Source organism: Lutra lutra, chromosome 5 (assembly GCF_902655055.1).
Source record: "Lutra lutra chromosome 5, mLutLut1.2, whole genome shotgun sequence".
NCBI classification, from domain to species: Eukaryota; Metazoa; Chordata; class Mammalia; order Carnivora; family Mustelidae; genus Lutra; species Lutra lutra.
Genome location: NC_062282.1, coordinates 65,203,378 through 65,226,114, shown reverse-complemented (window position 1 = coordinate 65,226,114; position 22,737 = coordinate 65,203,378). Strand labels below are relative to the sequence as shown.

The 22,737-nt window shown below is 40.3% G+C and overlaps 1 protein-coding gene across 1 annotated transcript in view; it reads left to right on the top strand.

The window, feature by feature from the left end:
* The first annotated feature begins 419 nt into the window (after positions 1 to 419).
* THOC3 (THO complex subunit 3) overlaps positions 420 to 22,737 on the top strand; it is a 29,141-nt gene continuing 6,823 nt past the window's right edge. Inside the window, exons 1-5 of the mRNA XM_047730969.1 lie at positions 420 to 760; positions 1,504 to 1,660; positions 3,161 to 3,365; positions 7,615 to 7,776; positions 7,896 to 7,996. Of these exons, the coding sequence (XP_047586925.1) occupies positions 494 to 760; positions 1,504 to 1,660; positions 3,161 to 3,365; positions 7,615 to 7,776; positions 7,896 to 7,996 (892 nt within the window). The 5' untranslated portion in view covers positions 420 to 493. The remainder of the gene's footprint in view (positions 761 to 1,503; positions 1,661 to 3,160; positions 3,366 to 7,614; positions 7,777 to 7,895; positions 7,997 to 22,737) is intronic.

Genomic DNA, 22,737 nt, shown 5'->3' with positions numbered 1-22,737 from the left:
TAAAGACATCTCAAGACTCCTTCTCAATCCCTCTCCTCCCCACTCTGGACCCCCGCAAACCTCTAATTCACCAGCCGGTCCTTCTCCAGCCGAAGAGTCGAGGACCTTCTGTTCTAAGGTAGGAGACTGAGTGGTGGGGATCAACCCTTGAATAAAAGGTCTTTTGTTGATGGGGACTTGAGGTTTGGAAGGATATTGTTGGTTTTCCTTTCTTAAATTAAGCAAGATACAAATATATCTACTAGGCAGTAGGTATGGGGGAAATAGGCCCTTAAACCTCCAGAATCACTAACTGAAGGAAGCTTAATTGTAATCATTCCTGTTTGAAAAGGAAGCGCGCGTGTTGCATGCCGGGATTTGTAGTCCTTGCTCGGATGGCCCGCATTGCGGCTGTGCAGGAAGAGCCTCTCTTCCAGGCGCATGCGTGCGTCGGTGGCGGCAGGAGTGACTGCGCTAAGGTGGCTGTAGGGACGCGGCCTCCTGGGAGCTCGCCATGGCGGTAGCTGCGGCGGCTATGGGGCCCTCGGCGCTTGGTCAGAGCGGTCCTGGTTCAATGGCTCCATGGTGTTCAGTGACCAGCGGCCCAACACGCTACGTGCTGGGAATGCAGGAGCTCTTCCGCGGCCACAGCAAGACTCGCGAGTTCCCTGCACATAGCGCCAAGGTGCACTCGGTGGCCTGGAGCTGCGATGGGCGTCGTTTGGCCTCGGGGTCTTTCGACAAGACGGCCAGCGTATTCCTGCTGGAGAAGGACCGGTTGGTAAGCTGTCAGGGACCGGCCCAGGCCAGAGACAGGGTCTGTGGTAAAGCCAGGTGTGGTGGTGGAGAGAATGCGGGATGGAGGCGAGGAGAAGGGAGGGGTGTGGGGAGAAGGGGGTTGTGTAGTGCACGCTGGAGGAGTGCGGGAGTGACAAGGGTAATGATTAGGGATCTGGAGGGAATGTGGTAGAGAGGAAGATGGTGGTGGTAAGAGGGAGGTGGGGGTGTGAGGGAGTGTAGCAGTAAGGAGGTGTAAAGATGAGCTGGGAGTGGAGGCGAGGAGAGGATGAGGACTGGTGGTGAGGAGGGTAGATGGGATTCGAGTGAGGTGGGGTGTATGAGAGTGGTAGGAAGGAGTTGTGTGGTGGTGAGGAGTGGCTAGGGGCTGTGGTGGTGGTGGGGTCCCTATAGTGGTAAGGAGGCTTCCTGTGAGAGTGAGCAAGAAGATTGAGAACCTTGGTAGACTAAATGTGGAGAACCAGAAAGAAGGAGGAAGGCCAGGGAGGGCAAAAGAGTTAGGGCATTGCTGTGGAATCCAAATTTCAGAACAATTCAGAGTGACTGGAGAGGAAGGGAGGAGGGTATTGGGAAGAGTTTTGGGGAAGGGGTTTAAAAATTTAAAAATTCGTTTAAATTTTCTGGCTTTTTCTTTGCCACAAGGTACCTTGGTTTGAATAAGGTTTAGAAGTCACATGTGGAGGCAGGTACTTATGTGTGAAGTGGCATTGGATTCTGTTCTTTCAGGTCAAAGAAAACAATTATCGGGGACATGGGGATAGTGTGGACCAGCTTTGTTGGCATCCAAGTAATCCTGACCTCTTTGTCACAGCATCTGGAGACAAAACCATTCGCATCTGGGATGTGAGGACTACAAAATGCATTGCCACTGTGAACACTAAAGGTGACTCTTGAGAGAGAGGGCAGTAGGAAGATGAGCTGCTTATAGTCAATCAACAAGCATTTCCCAAGTATCTTCTTTGTGTGTGGCCTTGTGTTAAGTGTGGGACATACTGGGCTGAATAAGACAATCTCCAGCTCCCAGGACCTGTACTAGGTTTAGGGCAGGGAGAGAGACATATGTGTTAAAGAAAAAACCTAACGTGATATGATATGGTTCATCTTACACTGAAGAGTCTACAAGATGGATACCTGGAATGGAAATGCTTAAGTCTGACCCTTGCCTGTGGGGACAGGCAAGACCTCACGGAATTTGAGCAAATTCTTAGAAGAGCTAATAGAGATTTAGTGGTCAGGGTACAGTGCATGGGTGAGGAGTGGGGTGCAGCTCTAGGAGGGAGCTTCATGTGTAGATAGATGGAGAATTTAGGAAACTGCTGATAGGCCAGAATGACTGATCTTGGGAATGAATAGTCTTGGTGGTCTGGGAGAAGACGACCTGGAAGTTGTACAGTACATTTGTAGAATCTGTTCTGCACCAGGTATTGTCCTATAAACCTTGAGGTCACTTACTATGTTTTATTGACTAACGTGTCATTGATTATAACATGCACCAATATTTTATGCGTTGTTAGGAAGGAAAATAAAGTTTCTAGATAAGCATCATACACCAAAAATTTCGAGATGCCTCCTAATGCATTTTAAGATACGTTGTAGAAAATAAAATGTGAAAATATATGCATCATAGAATTGATAAAGTTGGTGAAATTTTTAATTGACATGTTCACTGTGGGCCACTGGACTTTGTTGACAAAACTTGTCCCTGGAGGTGGAATCTTGTAGTGCTTTCTCCAAGTAGACAACTGGTGATGCTTAAGTGAGTTAGGTAGCACGTGGATGAACATTAAAAACCAGCTTTGTATGTATTTTAATGCCTACCAGAAAGATCTAGCCCATAGAATTTATTGCTAAATGGAAACTGAATTTATTTAACTGAAGATTTTTGAGTCAATTTTAAGAAAAGTCTTGAATAAAGAAATATAGCTGTTATTTTTATATATAGCTATATATATTTATATATATACTTAAAAATATAGCTAACATGGATAGGATAAAAATTGGAAAAGTGGCATGTGAATGACTGGAGTTTGGGAAATGCTGGTATATAAGACTAGGGGGCTTTGGAGTCAAATCTGGTTTAGATCTTGGGTGTGTTACTTCGTGGCTTTGACACTTTGGCTCATCTCTCATATCATTCATATCTTCATATGTAATATGGGGATAATAAAGTATTCCTTAGAGAATTATCATGAGAGTGCACAGGGGGCAATTTGTAGACGTAAGTGTTGGACTCATAATTGGTGAGTAAGTAGTCATTCCCTTCTATTGACTAGGACCTTGGTGAATGAGGTTTGGAGATAGCTCTGGTCTTCGTAGGATTAAAAAAATTTAACTCCAGGTTTATAGGCAAACAGTATCTTGCTGATTATATCTGGGTTTCCAGGGGAGAACATTAATATCTGCTGGAGTCCTGATGGGCAGACCATTGCTGTAGGCAACAAGGATGATGTGGTGACCTTTATTGATGCCAAGACACACCGTTCCAAAGCGGAGGAGCAGTTCAAGTTTGAAGTCAATGAAATCTCCTGGAATAATGACAACAACATGTTCTTCCTGACAAATGGCAATGGTTGTATCAACATCCTCAGGTGAGAGGGTTCTAGCTTAGGGACTGTCATATCTTTGTGCTGGGTGCTGTATGGATACAGAATGAATTAGATGCAAGCCTGGCCTGAAGGAGCTTAAAAGACAAATGGTGATAAAGAATCCTAACCTCTGTTGAGCACCTTTGAGCCGAGCACCTTATATTTACTGAGTTCTCAGAAATTCTCTGAGGTTGTTATTTGAGTCTTATTTGACAGATGAGGATCTGGGATTCAAGAGAGTTTAAATTACTAGAAAACAGGTGAGCACTAGAACTAGATACACCTTGAATTATGGTTAATTTGTACCCATAAAGTCTCTGCTTAAATATCTTAAAATCTCTCTAAAACTAATTAATTAATTAATTAAAAGATATTTTTAAATTTAATATTTTAAATATTTAATATTTTAATAATAAATTAATAATCAATTAATTAATAATTGAATGTTTAATATTTTAAAATTTAAAGATATTTTAAAATTTAAAGATATTTTAAAATTTCTCTCCAGGGTAGCCATCTTCACTACTTTCCTACCTCCCCAGCTTAAAAGCTTATTTTATGTACTTCCTGTTGGCAGCATTTCTCATTCTGTATTATAGTTAAATGTTTGTTTGTTTTAAAGATTTTATTTGTTTAGTTGACAGAGAGACTATACAAGCAGAGGGAGAGGGAAAAGCAGGCTCCCCACTAAGCAGGGAGCCAAGTGCGGGGCTTGATCCTAGGACCCAGGATCATGACCTGAGCCGAAGGCAAATGCTTAACTGACTGAGCCACCCAGGCGCCCCTATAATAAATGTTTACTTAGTCTGTATCTGCCATTAGACTATAAATGACATGAAGGTAGGGACCATGCATAACTTGTTTACTGTTGAATCCCTAGTTCCTACCTTAATACTTGCTACACAGAGTTAAGATCTCCATAAATATTTATTCTGTAAATGAATGAAGTGTTGGAATTGAAATTCAGGTCTGTTGACTCTGTTCTTTCTGCTGTTCTGGGTGGGCAATGCAAGGCAATGTGAAATAGGTTCTTTTCGAGAGGCTTGGAGTTGCTTTGGAATCCCAGGGATAGAAACTTATATTGACTATGGGAGTTCGGGATTGAAAGACGCAGCTTCTGAGCTTGACCTTGAAAACTGAGTAGAATTTTAAGAATCAGCGGAAGGGAACCATACAATGGGCAAAGGTGTGAATGAACATGGCCTATATGGAGAGTAGTTCGTAGATCAGAGTTGCTGGGAATGGTGTCAGATAAGATATCTGAAGAGAGGGCCTGAAAATGGGAAGATAAAGTTGAAATATAATCTGGGACCAGATTGTAGAAAAGGCTGGAAACCTGTGCTTAGCAACTTGAATTTTATTCAAGTTGGTGTTCTGTAGCTTTTTTTTTTTTTTTTAAGCCTTTCAATTAGGAAATAAAACACATACACAGAAAACCACTTAAAACAACATATAGCTTAATGAACTATTATCTGTGTAACCCCACCCAGGTCAAGAAATATTTGCTGCATCCCAGAAGTCCCTCCATGTCCTTTGTTCTAGACCTCAAAAGGAAACACTATTTTGATTTTTATAGTATTTCCTTATAGTTTTAGCTACCAGGTATGCATTTCTAGACATTCTAGATTTGTCTATTTAAAAAAATTTGATGTCGGGGTGCCTGGGTGGCTCAGTGGATTAAGCCGCTGCCTTCGGCTCAGGTCATGATCTCAGGGTCCTGGGATTGAGTCCCGCATCGGGCTCTCTGCTCAGCGGGAAGCCTGCTTCTCCCCCATCTCTCCCTGCCTCTCTGCCTACTTGTGATCTTTCTCTCTCTGTCAAATAAATAAATAAAATCTTTAAAAAAAAAAATTTGATGTCTTTTAAATGTGTTAAACTATTAGATTGCTCTTCATCCTCTTTTCCTTATAATGTAGCTGTTGGAAAACTAGACTGTTAACCTGCAGAGATTCTCCTTGTCTGGATTTTGCTGATTCTGTATGCTTATTTATTTGTTGGAATATAAGATACTTCCTCTCATTTACTGTTTTGTTATTTAATAATATAGTTCACTTAGAAAAGGCAGGATAAATGGTTCTTTCCCTTTGTCATTAGATAATGAATTAGTTCTTCATCACCTCCAAAGACGATCAGCTAGGTTTTATTTTTAAGACTTACTGTAGGGGCACTTGGGTGGCTCAGTGGGTTGAGCCTCTGCCTTCGGCCCAGGTCATGATCTCAGGGTCCTGAGATCGAGCCCCACATCGGGCTCTCTGCCGGGCAGGGAGCCTGCTTCCCCCTCTCTCTCTGCCTGCCTCTCTGCGTACTTGTGATCTCTCTTTCTCTCAAATAAATAAATAAATAAAATTAAAAAAAAAAAAAGACTTACTGTAAACTCTTGTACTTAAGCATGGTAGATGTGTTTCAGTCTATTGCAGTAATTATCTGTATGGAAACTCAAATTATCCCTTCTTCAGCTAATGGGAGCCTTTTCAAGTTGTTCCTGAGTCTTTTTTCTTTGTTTGTTTTTTTGTTAACATAATCCAGGTAGTCTTCAGTTTGTTGCTCTCTGGTAGGACAGGATATCCCAGATTCACCTTGTATGTTTCCTGGCTCAGACCTTTAATCAGAAAATTCTCTAAGAATCCCTGGATTCTTTTTCTGAGAAAAGGTACTGGAACTATAGATGTCCATATTGCTGATTTGGTCATTATTTCTAGACCTTTCCTGTGGACAGAGCAAGGACATATAAGTGTTTATTTTTAAAGATTAAAATATGTGAATTGTAAATTGATGTTGATAACATTGATCTAAAATTCAGGACTAATAGAATCCTACCGGGGGCACCTGGGTGGCTCAGTGGGTTAAAGCCTCTGCCTTCAGCTCAGGTCAGGGTCTCAGGGTCCTGGGATGGGGCCCCACATCAGGTTCTCTGCTTGGCAGGAAGCTGGCTCCCCCCACCCCCCATCTGCCTCTCTGCCTACTTGTGGTCTTTCTCTCTCTGTGTCAAATAAATAAATAAAATCTTAAAAGAAAAAAAGAATCCTACTAAACATCTTCTATATTATAAATACTCTTTCCTTCCAGACTTGGGTATTTGAGTATTCTGATTCTCAAGGACACTGGGATTATAGAATTAGAATATCCCATGGTTACTTATTACCTTTCTCCATGTTACACATAGAGGTATCTCAGAATAATAGTATTACCACTACCACCACCAATGTGATTACTTAAAATAGTAGATTTTGCTTTTTGCATTGTTTTCCTCATTTTTCTTCCATTAAAAAAAATAGTTAATATTATATTATCAGAGTGTAGAGCTACTATGTACTATGCCTTTCTTTTACATGTATAGTTTCTACAAGAAGCTACATATGTAATGCTCATCACCAGTCCCATGCTGATAAGTCTCTAGTCATTTTGATTGTCAAAGTTCACTCTTTAGATTCCTCAGGAAGGGTTCATGGGACAATATTCTTTAAGTTCATACTTATAGCTTACATACCTATAAAACTTACAGATATTTAATTGTGTTTAGTATTTGAGCTCTTTGTAATTGATAGTTTTGCTAGATATAAAAATCCTTGATTCCTATTTTCTTGCTTGTATATCTTAAATATATTATCCCATTTTCTTTTGGCATAAAGTCTTACAGTCAGAAAGGTCTGATGATAATCTAATTTTTTTTTTTTAAGATTTTATTTATGACAGAGAGAGATCACAAGTAGACAGGGAGGCAGGCAGAGAGAGGGAGGGAAGCAGGCTCCCTGCTGAGCAGAGAGCCCGATGTGGGACTCGATCCCAGGACCCTGAGATCATGACCTGAGCCGAAGGCAGCAGCTTAAACCACTGAGCCACCCAGGCGCCCCTAATCTAATTTTTTTCAAAGATTTTATTTATTTATTTGACAGATCACAAGTAGGCAGAGAGGCAGGCAGAGAGAGAGGGGGAAGCAGGCTCCCTGCTAACCAGAGAGCCTGATATGGGGCTTGATCCCAGAGAGGGGAAGCAGGCTCCCTGCCAAGTGGAGAGCCTGATGTGGGGCCCGATCCCAGGACCCTAAGACCATGACCTGAGCCGAAGGCAGAGGCTTAATGCCCTGAACCACTCAGGCGCCCCATAATTTTTTTTTCTAAAGTCCAGGAAAGTTTGAATTACAGTCTGATACTTGGTTTGTTGTCTTTGATTTTCTTCTTTAGTATCTCCTGTGGTCGTCTTAGTACCATAGTCCTCTTCCCATAGTTTAATTGTTGTCTGTCTTATTTCTCAGCTATCCAGAGCTGAAGCCTGTGCAGTCTATCAATGCCCATCCTTCCAACTGCATCTGTATCAAGTTTGACCCCATGGGGAAGTACTTTGCCACGGGAAGTGCAGATGCTTTGGTCAGCCTCTGGGATGTGGATGAGTTGGTTTGTGTTCGGTGCTTTTCTAGGTAAGCAGCGCTGCTGGCACTTTCCTTGTTGGATAAATTAATTTGACTTTATTTTGGATGAAATTGTGCCCTACACTTACTGGGTTATTCTAACGTGTCCTGTCTCCACTCTGTTACAGGCTGGATTGGCCTGTGAGGACCCTTAGTTTTAGTCACGATGGAAAAATGCTGGCATCAGCCTCGGAAGATCATTTTATTGACATTGCTGAAGTAGAGACAGGTAACTGATACCCTCACTACCGTGAGTCTTCTGTCTGTCATCTGTTGGCCATCAAGACTTCCTGTCATGTGTTTTCATCTTCACATTACTACTTCACTTGCATTAGCATAAATGAATTTTCTTCTTAAGACAGCTTTGTTTATTAGGACTATTATAGTCAGGTCATAAGGGAGCAAAGAGTTCAGAAAGGAGCAGGTCTGAAAGAAAGTGATTTAGGAAAATATTTTGCATTTTATTAACTTTTAATTTTTCTGTTATAAAATTTTTAAAATATGGAAAATAGGAGGAAGAAAAAAGTGGTACTTGTGGTCCCACCTCTAAATACAATCTCTTTTAGTGTTGTGGTATACTTTTTTTTCTATATTTTGCTGTATGTGAACTTAAAATAATCTTAGGAATTAACAAAATACATGTGATTTGCTTTAAAAACAACCAGTAGAATTGAAAATACAAAAATGAGAGGAGAGTATTCATTTTACGAAAGAATTTCATAATAATGATAATAATAAATAATAAGTAATAAGCTTTACTTATTTTTAATTAATAATTTTTTTTAAATTTTTTTATTTTTTCAGCATAACAGTATTCATTATTTTTGCACCACACCCAGTGCTCCATGCAATCTGTGCCCTCTAAAATACCCACCACCTGGTGCCCCCAACCTCCCACCCCCCACCCCTTCAAAATTCTCAGATCGTTTTTCAGAGTCCATAGTCTCTCATGGTTCACCTCCCCTTCCAATTTCCCTCAACTCCCTTCTCCTCTCCATCTCCCCTTGTCCTCCATGCTATTTGTTATGCTCCACAAATAAGTGAAACCATATGATAATTGACTCTCTCTGCTTGACTTATTTCACTCAGCATAATCTCTTCCAGTCCCGTCCATGTTGCTACAAAACTTGGGTATTCATCCTTTCTTTCTTTTTTTTTTTTTTTTTTTTTTTTTTTTTTACAGCTTTATAAACATATATTTTTATCCCCAGGGGTACAGGTCTGCGAATCGCCAGGTTTACACACTTCACAACACTCACCATAGCACATACCCTCCCCAATATCCATAACCCCACCCCGTCTCCCAACCCCCTCCCCCCATCAACCCTCAGTTTGTTTTGTGAGATTAAGAGTCACTTATGGTTTGTCTCCCTCCCAATCCCATCTTGTTTCAATTACTCTTCTCCTACCCCCTCAACCCCCCATGTTGCATCTCCTCTCCCTCATATCAGGGAGATCATATGATAGTTGTCTTTCTCCGATTGACTTATTTCGCTAAGCATGATACCCTCTAGTTCCATCCACGTCGTCGCAAATGGCAAGATTTCATTTCTTTTGATGGCTGCATAGTATTCCATTGTGTATATATACCACATCTTCTTTATCCATTCGTCTGTAGATGGACATCTAGGTTCTTTCCATAGTTTGGCTATTGTAGACATTGCTGCTATAAACATTCGGGTGCACGTGCCCCTTCGGATCACTACGTTTGTATCTTTAGGGTAAATACCCAGCAGTGCAATTGCAGGGTCATAGGGTAGTTCTATTTTCAACATTTTGAGGAACCTCCATGCTGTTTTCCAGAGTGGTTGCACCAGCTTGCATTCCCACCAACGGTGTAGGAGGGTTCCCCTTTCTCTGCATCCTCGCCAGCATCTGTCATTTCCTGACTTGTTAATTTTAGCCATTCTGACTGGTGTGAGGTGCTATCTCATTGTGGTTTTGATTTGTATTTCCCTGATGCCGAGTGATATGGAGCACTTTTTCATGTGTCTGTTGGCCATCTGGATGTCTTCTTTGCAGAAATGTCTGTTCATGTCCTCTGCCCATTTCTTGATTGGATTATTTGTTCTTTGGGTGTTGAGTTTGCTAAGTTCTTTATAGATTTTGGACACTAGCCCTTTATCTGATATGTCATTTGCAAATATCTTCTCCCATTCTGTCAGTTGTCTTTTGGTTTTGTTCACTGTTTCCTTTGCTGTGCAAAAGCTTTTGATCTTGATGAAATCCCAAAAGTTCATTTTTGCCCTTGCTTCCCTTGCCTTTGGTGATGTTCCTAGGAAGATGTTGCTGCGGCTGACGTCGAAGAGGTTGCTGCCTGTGTTCTCCTCGAGGATTTTGATGGATTCCTTTCTCACATTGAGATCCTTCATCCATTTTGAGTCTATTTTCGTGTGTGGTGTAAGGAAATGATCCAATTTCATTTTTCTGCATGTGGCTGTCCAATTTTCCCAACACCATTTATTGAAGAGGCTGTCTTTTTTCCATTGGACATTCTTTCCTGCTTTGTCGAAGATGAGTTGACCATAGAGTTGAGGGTCCATTTCTGGGCTCTCTATTCTGTTCCATTGATCTATGTGTCTCTTTTTGTGCCAGTACCATGCTGTCTTGATGATGACAGCTTTGTAATAGAGCTTGAAGTCCGGAATTGTGATGCCACCCACTTTGGCTTTCTTTTTCAATATTGCTTTGGCTATTCGAGGTCTTTTCTGGTTCCATATAAATTTTAGGATTATTTGTTCCATTTCTTTGAAAAAAATGGATGGTACTTTGATAGGAATTGCATTAAATGTGTAGATTGCTTTAGGTAGCATAGACATTTTCACAATATTTATTCTTCCAATCCAGGAGCATGGAACATTTTTCTATTTCTTTGTGTCTTCCTCAATTTCTTTCATGAGTACTTTATAGTTTTCTGAGTATAGATTCTTAGTCTCTTTGGTTAGGTTTATTCCTAGGTATCTTATAGTTTTGGGTGCAATTGTAAATGGGATGGACTCCTTAATTTCTCTTTCTTCTGTCTTGTTGTTGGTGTAGAGAAATGCAACTGATTTCTGTGCATTGATTTTATATCCTGACACTTTACTGAATTCCTGTACAAGTTCTAGCAGTTTTGGAGTGGAGTCTTTTGGGTTTTCCACATAGAGTATCATATCATCTGCGAAGAGTGATAGTTTGACTTCTTCTTTGCCGATTTGGATGCCTTTAATTTCCTTTTGTTGTCTGATTGCTGAGGCTAGGACTTCTAGTACTATGTTGAATAGCAGTGGTGATAACGGACATCCCTGCCGTGTTCCTGACCTTAGCGGAAAAGCTTTCAGTTTTTCTCCATTGAGAATGATATTTGCGGTGGGTTTTTCATAGATGGCTTTGATAATATTGAGGTATGTGCCGTCTATCCCTACACTTTGAAGAGTTTTGATCAGGAAGGGATGCTGTACTTTGTCAAATGCTTTTTCAGCATCTATGGAGAGTATCATATGGTTCTTGTTCTTTCTTTTATTAATGTGTTGTATCACATTGATTGATTTGTGGATGTTGAACCAGCCTTGCAGCCCTGGAATAAATCCCACTTGGTCGTGGTGAATAATCCTTTTAATGTACTGTTGAATCCTATTGGCTAGTATTTTGGCGAGAATTTTTGCATCTGTGTTCATCAAGGATATTGGTCTGTAGTTCTCTTTTTTGTTGGGATCCTTGTCTGGTTTTGGGATCAAGGTGATGCTGGCCTCATAAAATGAGTTTGGAAGTTTTCCTTCCGTTTCTATTTTTTGGAACAGTTTCAGGAGAATAGGAATTAGTTCTTCTTTAAATGTTTGGTAGAATTCCCCCGGGAAGCCGTCTGGCCCTGGGCTTTTGTTTGTTTGGAGATTTTTGATGACTGTTTCAATCTCCTTACTGGTTATGGGTCTGTTCAGGCTTTCTATTTCTTCCTGGTTCAGTTGTGGTAGTTTATATGTCTCTAGGAATGCATCCATTTCTTCCAGATTGTCCAATTTGTTGGCGTAGAGTTGCTCATAGTATGTTCTTATAATTGTCTGTATTTCTTTGGTGTTTGTTGTGATCTCTCCTCTTTCATTCATGATTTTATTTATTTGGGTCCTTTCTCTTTTCTTTTTGATAAGTCTGGCCAGGGGTCTATCAATCTTATTAATTCTTTCAAAGAACCAGCTCCTAGTTTCGTTGATTTGTTCTATTGTTTTTTTGGTTTCTATTTCATTGATTTCTGCTCTGATCTTTATGATTTCTCTTCTCCTGCTGGGTTTAGGGTTTCTTTCTTGTTCTTTCTCCAGCTCCTTTAGGTGTAGGGTTAGGTTGTGTACCTGAGATCTTTCTTGTTTCTTGAGAAAGGCTTGTACCGCTATATATTTTCCTCTCAGGACTGCCTTTGTTGTGTCCCACAGATTCTGAACCGTTGTGTTTTCATTATCATTTGTTTCCATAAATTTTTTCAATTCTTCTTTAATTTCCTGGTTGACCCATTCATTCTTTAGAAGGATGCTGTTTAGTCTCCATGTATTTGGGTTCTTTCCAAATTTCCTCTTGTGATTGAGTTCTAGCTTTAGAGCATTGTGGTCTGAAAATATGCAGGGAATGATCCCAATCTTTTGATACCGGTTGAGACTTGATTTAGGACCAAGAATGTGATCTATTCTGGAGAATGTTCCATGTGCACTAGAGAAGAATGTGTATTCTGTTGCTTTGGGATGAAATGTTCTGAATATATCTGTGATGTCCATCTGGTCCAGTGTGTCATTTAAGGCCTTTATTTCCTTGTTGATCTTTTGCTTGGATGATCTGTCCATTTCAGTGAGGGGAGTGTTAAAATCCCCTACTATTATTGTATTCTTGTCGATGTGTTTCTTTGATTTTGTTATTAATTGGTTTATATAGTTGGCTGCTCCCACGTTAGGGGCATAGATATTTAAAATTGTTAGATCTTCTTGTTGGACACTTCCTTTGAGTATGATATAGTGTCCTTCCTCATCTCTTATTATAGTCTTTGGCTTAAAATCTAATTGATCTGATATAAGGATTGCCACTCCTGCTTTCTTCTGATGTCCATTAGCATGGTAAATTCTTTTCCACCCCCTCACTTTAAACCTGGAGGTGTCTTCGGGTTTAAGATGAGTTTCTTGTAGGCAACATATAGATGGTTTTTGTTTTTTTATCCATTCTGATACTCTGTGTCTTTTGATTGGGGCATTTAGCCCATTAACATTCAGGGTAAGTATTGAGAGATATGAATTTAGTGCCATTGTATTGCCTGTAAGGTGACTGTTATTGTATATTGTCTCTGTTTCTTTCTGATCTACTACTTTGAGGGTCTCTCTTTGCTTAGAGGACCCCTTTCAATATTTCCTGTAGAGCTGGTTTGGTATTTGCAAATTCTTTCAGTTTTTGTTTGTCCTGGAAGCTTTTAATCTCTCCTTCTATTTTCAATGATAGCCTAGCTGGATATAGTATTCTTGGCTGCATGTTTTTCTCATTTAGTACTCTGAATATATCATGCCAGCTCTTTCTGGCCTGCCAGGTCTCTGTAGATAAGTCTGCTGCCAATCTAATATTTTTACCATTGTACGTTACAGACTTCTTTTCCCGGGCTGCTTTCAGAATCTTTTCTTTGTCACTAAGACTTGTCAATTTTACTATTAGGTGACGGGGTGTGGACCTATTCTTATTGATTTTGAGGGGGGTTCTCTGAACCTCCTGGATTTTGATGCTTGTTCCCTTTGCCATATTGGGGAAATTCTCTCCAATAATTCTCTCCAATATACCTTCTGCTCCCCTCTCTGTTTCCTCTTCTTCTGGAATCCCAATTATTCTAATGTTATTTCGTCTTATGGTGTCACTTATCTCTCGAATTCTCCCCTCGTGGTCCAGTAGCTGTTTGTCCCTCTTTTGCTCAGCTTCTTTATTCTCTGTCATTTGGTCTTCTATATCGCGAATTCTTTCTTCTGCCTCATTTATCCTAGCAGTGAGAGCCTCCATTTTTGATTGCACCTCATTAATAGCTTTTTTGATTTCAACTTGGTTAGATTTTAGTTCTTTTATTTCTCCAGAAAGGGCTTTTATATCTCCTGAGAGGGTTGCTTTAATATCTTCCATGCCTTTTTCAAGCCCGGCTAGAACCTTGGGAATCATCATTCTGAACTCTATATCTGACATATTACCAACGTCTGTATTGATTAGGTCCCTAGCCTTTGGTACTGCCTCTTGTTCTTTTTTTTGTTGTGAATTTTTCCGCCTTGTCATTTTGTCCAGATAAGAGTATATGAAGGAGCAAGTAAAATACTAAAAGGGTGGCAACAACCCCAGGAAAATATGCTTTAGCCAAATCAGAAGAGATCCCGAATTGTGAGGGGGGAGAAAGGGGATAAAAAGGGTTTCAGAAAGAAAGAAAAAGAAAAAAGAAACTATTAAAAAAAAGAAAGCCGATAAAGAAAAAATATAAAAAGAGGAAAAAAATATATATATTAAATAAACTATTTAAAAAACGTTAAAAAAAGAAAACGGTAAAAGTTAAAAAAAAATTCAGCAGAAGAAGAGAAAAAGAAAAAAAAAATTGAAAAAGAAAAAAAAATTAAATTAACTGCAAGGCTAAAAAATCATGGGGAGAAAGCCATGAGTTCCGTGCTTTGCTTTCTTCTCCTTGGAATTCCGCCGCTCTCCTTGGTAGGTGAACTTGGTCCTGGCTTGGTTTCCCGTTGATCTTCTGGGGGAGGGGCCTGTTGTAGTGATTCTCAAGCGTCTTTGCCCCAGGCGGAGTTGCACCGCCCTTACCGGGCCGCGCTGAGTAATCCGCTCGGGTTCGCTTTCGGGAGCTTTTGTTCCCTGAGCGCTTTCCGTAGAGTTCCGGAGGACGGGAATGAAGATGGCGGCCTCCCGGTCTCCGGCCCGGAGGAGCCGAGAGCCCGGGGCCCCACTCCTCAGTGCGCCCTCAGAGAACAGCGCCCAATGACTCCCGTCACCCTGGCCTCCGGCCGCGCTCCGAGCTGACCGAGCCTGCGACCGGTTCAAGGCAACCCCGAGCTGAGAGTCACTCCTCGGCTCTGTCTCTGCAGCCGGCTTCCCCGTTCTAATACCGGTAAGCTCTGCGACACTCAGACACCCCCGATCCTTCTGCGACCCTGCGGGACCTGAGGCCGCGCTGACCCCGCCTGGGCTTCCAGTTAAGCCTCTGGAGCGATGTCCCTCAGCGGAACAGACTTTTAAAAGTCCTGATTTTGGGGCGCCTGGGTGGCTCAGTGGGTTAAAGCCTCTGCCTTCGGCTCAGGTCATGATCCCAGGGTCCTGGGATCGAGCCCCGCATCGGGCTCTCTGCTCTGCAGGGAGCCTGCTTCCTCCTCTCTCTCTCTGCCTGCCTCTCTGCCTACTTGTGATCTCTCTCTGTCAAATAAACAAATAAAATCTTTATAAAAAAAAAAAAAAAAAGTCCTGATTTTGCTCCGTTGCTCCGCCGCTCGCCGGGAGCTGGCCCCTCCCGCCGCGGTCTATCTTCCCGTTGCTTTGGATTCACTTCTCCGCCAGTCCTACCTTGCAGAAAGTGGTTGATTTTCTGTTTCTGGAATTGCTGTTCTTCTTCTCTTCAATCTCCCGTTGGATTTGTAGGTGTTTGCAATCTTTAGATAAGCTATTTAGCTGATCTCCCGCTACCCGAAGTAGTCTCAGCCTGCTACTTCTCCGCCATCTTGACTCCTCCCTTTAATTAATAATTTTTTATTATCAAAGTATGATTGACATATGATATTATATTAGTTTCATGTATGACAGTGATTTGACAGACATACACATTAGTCATTGATCACAATAAATGTAGTCATCATCTGTCACCATATAACATTATTATAATATTATTGACTATATTCCTGTTGCTATACTTTATATCTTCAGGATGTATTTATTTTATAATTGGAAGTTTGTACCTCTTAATATTTCACTCATCACCCCAGCTTTCTCTCCTCTGGCACCCAACAGTTTTCTTTAATTATGACTCTGTTTCTGTTGTTTATTTATTTACTTGTTTCGTTTTTTAGATTTTTTTTTAAGATTTTATTTATTTATTTGACAGACAGAGATCATAAGTAGTCAGAGAGGCAGGCAGAGAGAGGGAGGAGGAAGCAGGCTCCCCGCTGAGCAGAGAGCCCTATGTGGGGCTCGATCCCAGGACCCCGAGATCATGACCTGAACCGAAAGCAGAGGCTCAACCCACTGAGCCACCCAGGTGCCCCTCGTTTTTTAGATTTCATGTACAAGTGAAATCATATTGTATTTGTCTTTCCTGATTTATTTAACTTAGCTTAATAACCCTTAGGTCCACCCCATGTTCTCATAAATGGCAAGATCTCATTCTTTTTTTATGACTGATTAATATTCCATTGTGTATATATATATCAGATCTTTATTCATTAGTCTATCCATGGATACTTAGGTTGCTCCCATATTGTGGCTATTGTAAATAATGCTGCAATAAACATAGGGGTGCACATACCTTTTTGAATTAGTATTTTGTTTTCTTTGGGTAATTACCCAGTAGTGGAATTATTGGATCACATATTTCTATTTTTAATTTCTCGAGAAATCTCCATACTGTTTTCTGCAGTGGCTGCACCAATTTATATACCCACCAGCAGTGTATGAGGATTCCTTCTTCTTTACATCCTCACCATTTGCTTTTTATTATCTTTTTGATACTAGCTATTTTGGTAGGTGTGAGGTGATATTTCATTTTATGTGCATTTCCCTCATGATCATTGATATGAGCACCTTTTCATGTTTGTTGGTCATCTGTGTGTCTCCTTTGGAAAAATGTCGGTCTAGGTTTTTTGTCCCCCTCGCCCCGCACCTTTTTTTTTTTTAAAGATTCACCCATTCGGGAGAGTGAGAACATGAGCGGGCCAGGTGGAAGGGGCAGAGGGAAAGAATGTCAAGCAGACTCCCTGCTGAGTGTGGATCCTGACATGGGGCTCAATCTCAGGACCCTGCGATTGTGACCTGAGCCGAAATCTAAGAGTTGGATGTTCAACTGACTAAGCCACCCAGGCACCCCATTTTTTAATCAGCCTACTTTTTTTGTTTTTGTTTTTTTTTAGTGTTGAGCATAGAATTGTCTTAATATTTTTGATATTAACCTCTTATTGGATTTATTATTTGGAAGTATCTTCTCCCATTCAGTAGGTTGCCTTTTTGTTTTTGTTTTTTTTTTTTAAAGATTTTATTTATTTATTTGACAGATAGAGGTCGCAAAGTAGGCAGAGAGGCAGGCAGAGAGAGAGGAGGAAGCAGTTCCCTGCTGAGCAGAGAGTCCGATGTGGGGCTCGATCCCAGAACCCTGGGATCATGACCTGAGCCGAAGGCAGAGGCTTTAACCCACTGAGCCACCCAGGTGCTCCGTCTTTTTGTTTTGTTGATGGTTTCCTTTGCTATGCAGAGCTTTTTATTTTGGTGTAGTCCCAGTATTTTATTTTTGCTTTTGTTTCTCTTTGCTTGAGGAGACATATCCATAAATACATTGCTAAAGCTGGTGTTCAAGAGATTGCTGCCTGTGTTTTCTTTTAGTTTTATCATTTCATACCTCACATTTAAGTCTTTAGTCCATTTTGAGCTTATTTTTGTGTATGGTGTAAGAAAGTGGTCCAATTTCATTTGTTTGAATGTAGTTGTCCTGTTTTCCCAGCACCATTTGTGGAAGAGACTGTGTTTTTTCCATTGCATATTCTTGCCTCCTTTGTTGTAGATTAATGATCATATTAAATGTGGGTTTATTTCTGAGCTCTCTCTCCTGTTCCATTGATCTAGCATATCTGTTTTTGTGCCAGTGCCACACTGTTTTGATTACCATAACTTTGTAGTATATCTTGAAATCTGGGATTGTGATACCTCCAGCTTTGTTCTTTCTTAAGATTGCTTTGGTTGCTCAGAGTCTTTTGTGGTTCCATACAAATTTTGGGATTATTTGTTCTAGTTTTGTGAAAAATACTGGTATTTTGATAGGGACTGCATTGACTCTATGGATTGCTTTGGGTGGGATGGACATTCTAACAATATTAATCCTTCCAGTTCTGGGCATGGTTTATTTTTCAATTTGAGTCACCTTAGTTTCTTTCTTCAGTGTCTCATAGTTTTTAGAGTATAGGTCTTTCCCCTCTGTGGTTAAATATATTCCCAGGTGATTTATTCTTTTAGGTACAATTGTAAATGGGATTGTTTTTTTAATTTTTCTTTCTACTACATCATTATTAGAATGCAACAGATTTCTGTATATTAATTTTGTTGCCTGCAACTTTATTGAATTCATTTTTTCTAATACTTTCTGTGGAGTCTTTACAGTTTTCTATATATAGTATCATGTCATATGCAAATACTAACAGTTTTACTTCTTTCTTACCAATTTGGGTTCCTTTTTTTTTTTTTTTTTTTCCTTGTCTGATTGCTGTGGCCAGGACTTCCAAGACTGTGTTGAATAAAATGGTGAGAGTAGACATCTTTGTCTTGTTCCTGATCTTAGGGGAAAAGCTTTCAGTTTTTCACCATTGAGTGTGATGTTATCTGTGGGTTTTTCATATATGGTCTTTATTTTTTTTTAATTTTTATTTATTTATTTATTTTTAAAAAAGATTTTATTTATTTATTTGACAGACAGAGATCACAGTAGGCAGAGAGGCAGGCAGAGAGAGAGGAAGGGAAGCAGGCTCCCCGCCGAGCAGAGAGCCCGATGCGGGGCTCGATCCCAGGACCCTGGGATCATGACCCGAGCCGAAGGCAGAGGCTTTAACCCACTGAGCCACCCAGGCGCCCCATATATGGTCTTTATATGTTGAAGTGTGTTTCCTCTAAATCCATTTTGTTGAGAGCTTTTATCAACAATGGGTGTTTATTTTTGTCAAATGGTTTTTCTGTGTCTATTGAAATGATCATATGGTTTTTATCCTTCCTCTTATTGATGTGATGTATCACATTGATTTATTTGCAAATATTGAACCATCCTGGAATAAATACCACTTGATCATGGTGTATGATCTTTTTAATGTATTGTTGAATGTGGTTTGCTAATATATTTTGTTGAGGATTCTTGCATCTATATTCATCAGAGATGTTGGCCTACAGTTTTTTGCTTTTTGTTTTTGTCTTTTTTTTTTTTTTGGTAGTGTCTTTACCTGGGTGTGGTATCAGGGTGATGCTGGCCTCATAGAATGAATTTGGAAGTTTTTCTTCCTCGCCTATTTTTTGGAATAGTTTGAGAAGAATAGGTATTAACTGTTCTTTAAGTGTTTGATAGAATGCACCTGTGAATCCATCTGGTCCTAGAGTTATTTATTTATTTAGGCCCTAGAGTATTTATTTATTTATTTATTTGTTTGACAGAGATCACAAGTAGGCAGAGAGGCAGGCAGAGAGAGAGAGAGGAGGAAGCAGGCCCCCCGCACAGCAGAGAGCCCGATGTGGGGCTCGATCCCAGGACCCTGGGATCATGACCTGAGCCAAAGGCAGAGGCTTTAACCCACTGAGCCTCCCAGGCGCCCCTGGAGTTTTGTTTTTTAGGAGTTTTTTGATTACCAGTTCAATTTCATTACTAGTGATTGGTCTGTTCAAATTTTCTCTTTCTTCTTGATTCAGTTTTGGGATATTAATAGGTTTATAGGAATTTATCCAGTCTTTTGGGTTGTCCAATTTGTTGGCATATAATTTTTCATAGTATTCTCATATAACCCTTTGTATTTTTGTGGTGTCAATTATTTCTTCTTTCATTTCTGAATTCATTTATTTGAGTTCTCTCTCTCCTTGATGCGTCTGGTAAAGGTTTATCAAACTTGTTTATGATTTCTGAGAACCAGCTCTTAGTTTCATGGATCTTTTCCAATGTTTTTTTAGTATCTATTTCATTTATTTCTGCTCTAAAAAGTTTCCTTCCTTCTACTAACTTGGGGCTTTGTTCTTTTTGTAGCTCCTTTAGATGTAAGGTTAATTTGTTTATTTGGGATTTTTCTTGTTTCATAAGGTAGGCCTGTGTTAGTATAAACTTTCCTGTTAGAACTGCTTTTGCTGGATCCCAGAGATTTTGGATTGTTGTGTTTCCATTTTTATTTGTCTTCATTTTAAAAAAAATTTCCTCTTTGATTTATTCATTGATACTTTGGTTGTTTATGCTGTTTAGCTTCTTAACGTTTGTGTTTTTTTCCAGTTTTTTTTCTTGTAATTGATTCCTAGTTTCATACCATTGTGGGTCAGAAAAGATGCTTGATAGGAGTGCCTGGGTTGTTCAGTCTTTGGGCATCTGCCGTTCGTCCAGTTCGTGGTCCCAGGGTCCCAGGGTCCTGGGATCTAGCCCCACATTGGGCTCCCTGCTCAGCGGGAATCCTGCTTCTCCCTTTCCCACTTCCCCTGCTTGTATTTTGTCTCTTGCTGTCTCTCTCTTTCTATCAAGTAAATAAATAAAATCCTAAAAAAAAAAAAGATGCTTGAAAAAATTTCAGTCCTCTTAAATTCATTGCACCTTGTTCTGTGGCCTACCGTATATGATCCATACTGGAGCATATTCCATGTGTGCTTGAAAATAATGTATGTTCTGTTGTTTTTTGTTTTTAATTTTATTTATTTATTTGACAGACAGAAATGACAAGTAGGCAGAGAAGCAGGTAGAGAGAGAGCAGGGGGGAGGCAGGCTCCCTGCTGAGCAGAGAGCCCAATGTGGGGCTTGATCCCAGGATCCTGAGATTACGACCTGAGCTGAAGGCAGAGGCTTAACCCACTGAGCCACCCAGGTGCCCCTGTTCTGTTGTTTTTGAGTGGAATGTTCTGTATATATCTGTAAAGTCCATCTGGTCTAACGTGCTTTTTGTTGATTTTCTGTCAGGATGATCTATCCATTGATGTGAATATGGTGTTAAAGTCCCCTACTATTGTATTACTGTCTCCCATCCAAGTACTAACCAGGCCCGACCCTGCTTAGCTTCCGAGATCAGACGAGATGGGGCACGTTCAGGGTGGTATGGCCGTAGACTGTATTACTGTCAATTGCTCCTTTTATGTTTGTTAATATTCACTCTATGTTTTTAGGTGCTCCTATCTCCTATGTTAGGTACATAGATACTTACAATTGTTATATCCTCTTATTGGATTGATTCCTTTATCATTATTTAATTCCTCTTTTTGTCTCTTGCTATAGTCTTTGTTGCAAAGTGTATCTTGTCTGATAATTTTTTTTTTTTTTTTTTTTGGTGGGCAGCAAGGCAAAGTTTATTGGGCAATAGCAAAGTGATAGTACAAAGGTCCCGAGGAGGAAGGGGACCAGAGAGGGTTGCCTTTGTCTGATAAAAATATCACTACCCCAGCTTTTTTTTTTCTCTTCTGTCTACATGGAATATCTTTTACCACCCTGTCACTTTGAGTCCATATGTGTCTTTAGGTTTGAAGTGAGTCTTTTTTTTTTTTTAAAGATTTTATTTATTTACTTGACAGAGATCACAAGTAGGCAGAGCGGCAGCAGAGAGAGAGGAAGGAGGAAGCAGGCTCCCTTTTGAGCAGAGAGCCCGATGCGGGCCTCAATCCCAGAACCCTGGAATCATGACCTGAGCCGAGGGCAGAGGCTTTAACCCACTGAGCCACCCAGGCGCCCCTGAAGTGAGTCTTGTAGGCAGCATATAGTTGGGTCTTGTTTTTTCAGCCATCCAGTCACCCTGTATCTCTTGATTGGACCATTTAGTCAATTTACATTTGAGTAATTATTCATAGGTATGTATTTATTGCCATTTTGTTCATTGTTTTCTGTTGTTTTATGGTTCTTCTTTGTTCCTTCTCTTACTCTCTTTCCTTGTGGTTGATGGCTTTCTTTAATGTTATGTTTGGATTACTTTCTCTTTATTTTTTATATATCTATTACAGGTTTTTGATTTGTGGTTACCATGGAGTCATAAATAACATCCTATGTGTGTAGCACTCTATATGTTGCTTAAACTTGGACACATTCCAAAAAGCACTGAATTTGTACTCCCCCTCAACATTTTATGTGTATATCATATTATATATCTTTTTATTTTGTGTATCCCTTGAGTAATTTTTGTAGATGTAATTGATTTTACTGCTTTGTGTTTTAACCTTCATAATGGCTTTTTAAGTGATTAGTCCACTACCTTTAAGATTTTTTTTTTTTTTTTTTATTTGACAGAGAGACAGATCACAAGTAGGCAGAGAGGCAGGCAGAGAGAGAGAGGGGGGGAAGCAGGCTCCCCGCTGAGCAGAGAGCCCAATGTGGGGCTCGATCCCAGGACCCTGAGATCATGACCTGAGCCGAAGGCAGAGACTTAACCCACTGAGCCACCCAGGCGCCCAGTCCACTACCTTTAATCATATGTTTGCTTTTACTAGTGAAATTTTTTTTCATAATTTTCTTCTTCTTTTTTTTTTTTTAAAGATTTTATTTATTTATTTGACAGAGAGAGCTCACAAGTAGACAGAGAGAGAGAGGAGGGAAGCAGGCTCCCTGCTGAGCAGAGAGCCCAATGTGGGGCTTGATCCCAGCATCCTGGGATCATGACCTGAGCTGAAAGCAGAGGCTTCAACCCACTGAGCCACCCAGGCGCCCCTCATAATTTTCTTCTAATCATGGCCCTTTCTTTTCACTTCAAGAATTCCCTTAAATATTTCTTGTAAGGCTGGTTTAGTGGTGATGAACTCCCTTTTGTTTGGGAAACTCTTTATCTCCTTCAATTCTGAGTGATAGCCTTGCCAGAATGATAGCCTTGCCAGGTACAGTATTCTTGGTTGTAGGTTCTTTCCTTCCAGCCCTTTGAATGTATCATGGCCACTCCCTTTGGCCTGCAGAGTTTTTGCTGAGATCAGCCTATAGCCTTATGGGTTTTCTCTTATATGTGACTGCTTTTCTCTTGCTGCTTTGAAGATTCTCTCTTGATCTTTAATTTTTGCCATTTTAATTATTATGTGTCTTGGTGTGAACCTTTTTGGGTTCCTCTT